General features: G+C 40.1%; 1 protein-coding gene across 1 annotated transcript in view; it reads right to left on the minus strand.

Annotated features, from left to right (window-relative positions):
• Positions 1-723: 723 nt before the first annotated feature.
• Positions 724-1,711, minus strand: part of nsun3 (NOP2/Sun RNA methyltransferase 3) — a 6,478-nt gene continuing 5,490 nt past the window's right edge. The window contains exon 6 of the mRNA XM_014003056.1: positions 724-1,410. Within this exon, the coding sequence (XP_013858510.1) occupies positions 1,101-1,410 (310 nt within the window). The 3' untranslated portion in view covers positions 724-1,100. The remainder of the gene's footprint in view (positions 1,411-1,711) is intronic.

A 1,711-nucleotide genomic window follows, 5' to 3' on the forward strand; every position in this document is an offset into this window, starting at 1 on the left:
ATAATTTATTTGTCAAACTTCTTTTTGACCCTATAATTTATTTTAATACGCCAGTTATATATTTATACATTTATTTCCAATAATGATAGGTTTGGTCCTCCATACTATGGAGCCTATAATTTATTTTAATACGCCAGTTATATATTTATACATTTATTTCCAATAATGATAGGTTTGGTCCTCCATAGATGTACTTCAGTTGCTCAACAGTCCAGGGTCTCTGTTGCTTTGTGTATTTTTTAAACACTTCCAAACCAAATGTAATAAAAGAAGTTGGGCTGATCTGAGCATCATCGTACTCTAACGTTTAAAAGCTAATATGATGGAACATCCTAGCCAAGCTCTGGTAATTTTTGTATTTATTTGGCTTCAAGGCTTCTAATGAAAGCATAGGTTGGCTCATCACTCCTCTTTTGATTCGCTGTCAGGCTGTAATAATATCAGTGGTTCCCATTTAACCCACTTAGAGTTTGTTTATGCAATAAACTGATATAATCATACTGGTCCAGTTTCAGACTCTGTAACCAACCAGTGAGACACAGCTGGCTGTGAGGGGACTGGTCGGATCATATTTTTTAGCTACTGCATCACTATCAGCCGCCTCTTTCTGTCGCCTCGTTCTCATTTACTACACTGATATGAACATATTAATTACATGCATTCAGTAAATACTGTATGAGTTAGGGCTTATTCTGGTAGATTGCTGGAGGTACGTATGACTGATGTGAGTAAGGCTCTATTTTTATTTGCTCGTGAAATCTCAAGCAGCACACCTACACACACACACACACACATACAGCAGCTATAAACAACACATAACTGCTACACTTATAGTTGTACAACAGCTTAGTGTTGCCAAGTTAAAACTGCTTCAGTTCTGACTTGCAGGAAGCCGTACGTGTCGCCGACATGTTTTCAAACAGAAATGTTCTCATGCAACGTGACACTTTGCAGAGTTTGTGGTGAGTTAGTGCGCCGGTGTCTCAGTCGTCCAGGACACGGCTCTGTGTGGTGAGGCACATTCCTAAGTCCTGGAAAAATAGTGCTTCATATACTGTAGTTTCATTACACATACAGTATCTCCTCTGGGTAGATATKCTCTATTTTCTTCTAATTCGAGACAAAAACATGGGTCCCCAGGTCCTGCCAGGCTGAGGAACTACAAGAATCCCCAGTTTTCTGTTCAAAGGCAGCGGGGGTGGCTTTGAATGCGTCCGTCCGCCAGCAGGATGAGGACTAAATGCAAAGTATTTTGATAAAGGAAGAGCAATCTCCTCCCACAGGTCTTCGACTTCAGCCTCGGGAAAGTCATTCAGCACTGTCTCAACAACAGCCTGGTTCTCATAGCTTGACAGTGTGCAGGTTGAATAAACCACAACACCCCCTCGACGCACTGCAGATAGCGCAGACCTACAGGGAGCAAGTAAACACAGCACTTTATGAAAAGAGTCTTTAAAATGACACTGCAKTGATTTTYCACCCGGCACCGCTTCCACTGGACTTTCTTTTAGTTCCTTTAGCTGCTCCAAAGCAAAAAGGCTAAAATTATACTGAAACCCCACATTAACAAGTACTAGTTAATATAACCACACAAGTATGGATGGGGTTAAATTATAACATACTGTATGTAGGGCTGTGAAATTAATCGAGTTAACTCATATTGATTAATTTTAGTGCTGGGCATAGATAAACAAATTTTAATCGCGATTAA

The sequence above is a fragment of the Austrofundulus limnaeus genome, unplaced genomic scaffold, assembly GCF_001266775.1.
Source record: "Austrofundulus limnaeus strain Quisiro unplaced genomic scaffold, Austrofundulus_limnaeus-1.0 Scaffold16, whole genome shotgun sequence".
Lineage (NCBI taxonomy): Eukaryota > Metazoa > Chordata > Actinopteri > Cyprinodontiformes > Rivulidae > Austrofundulus > Austrofundulus limnaeus.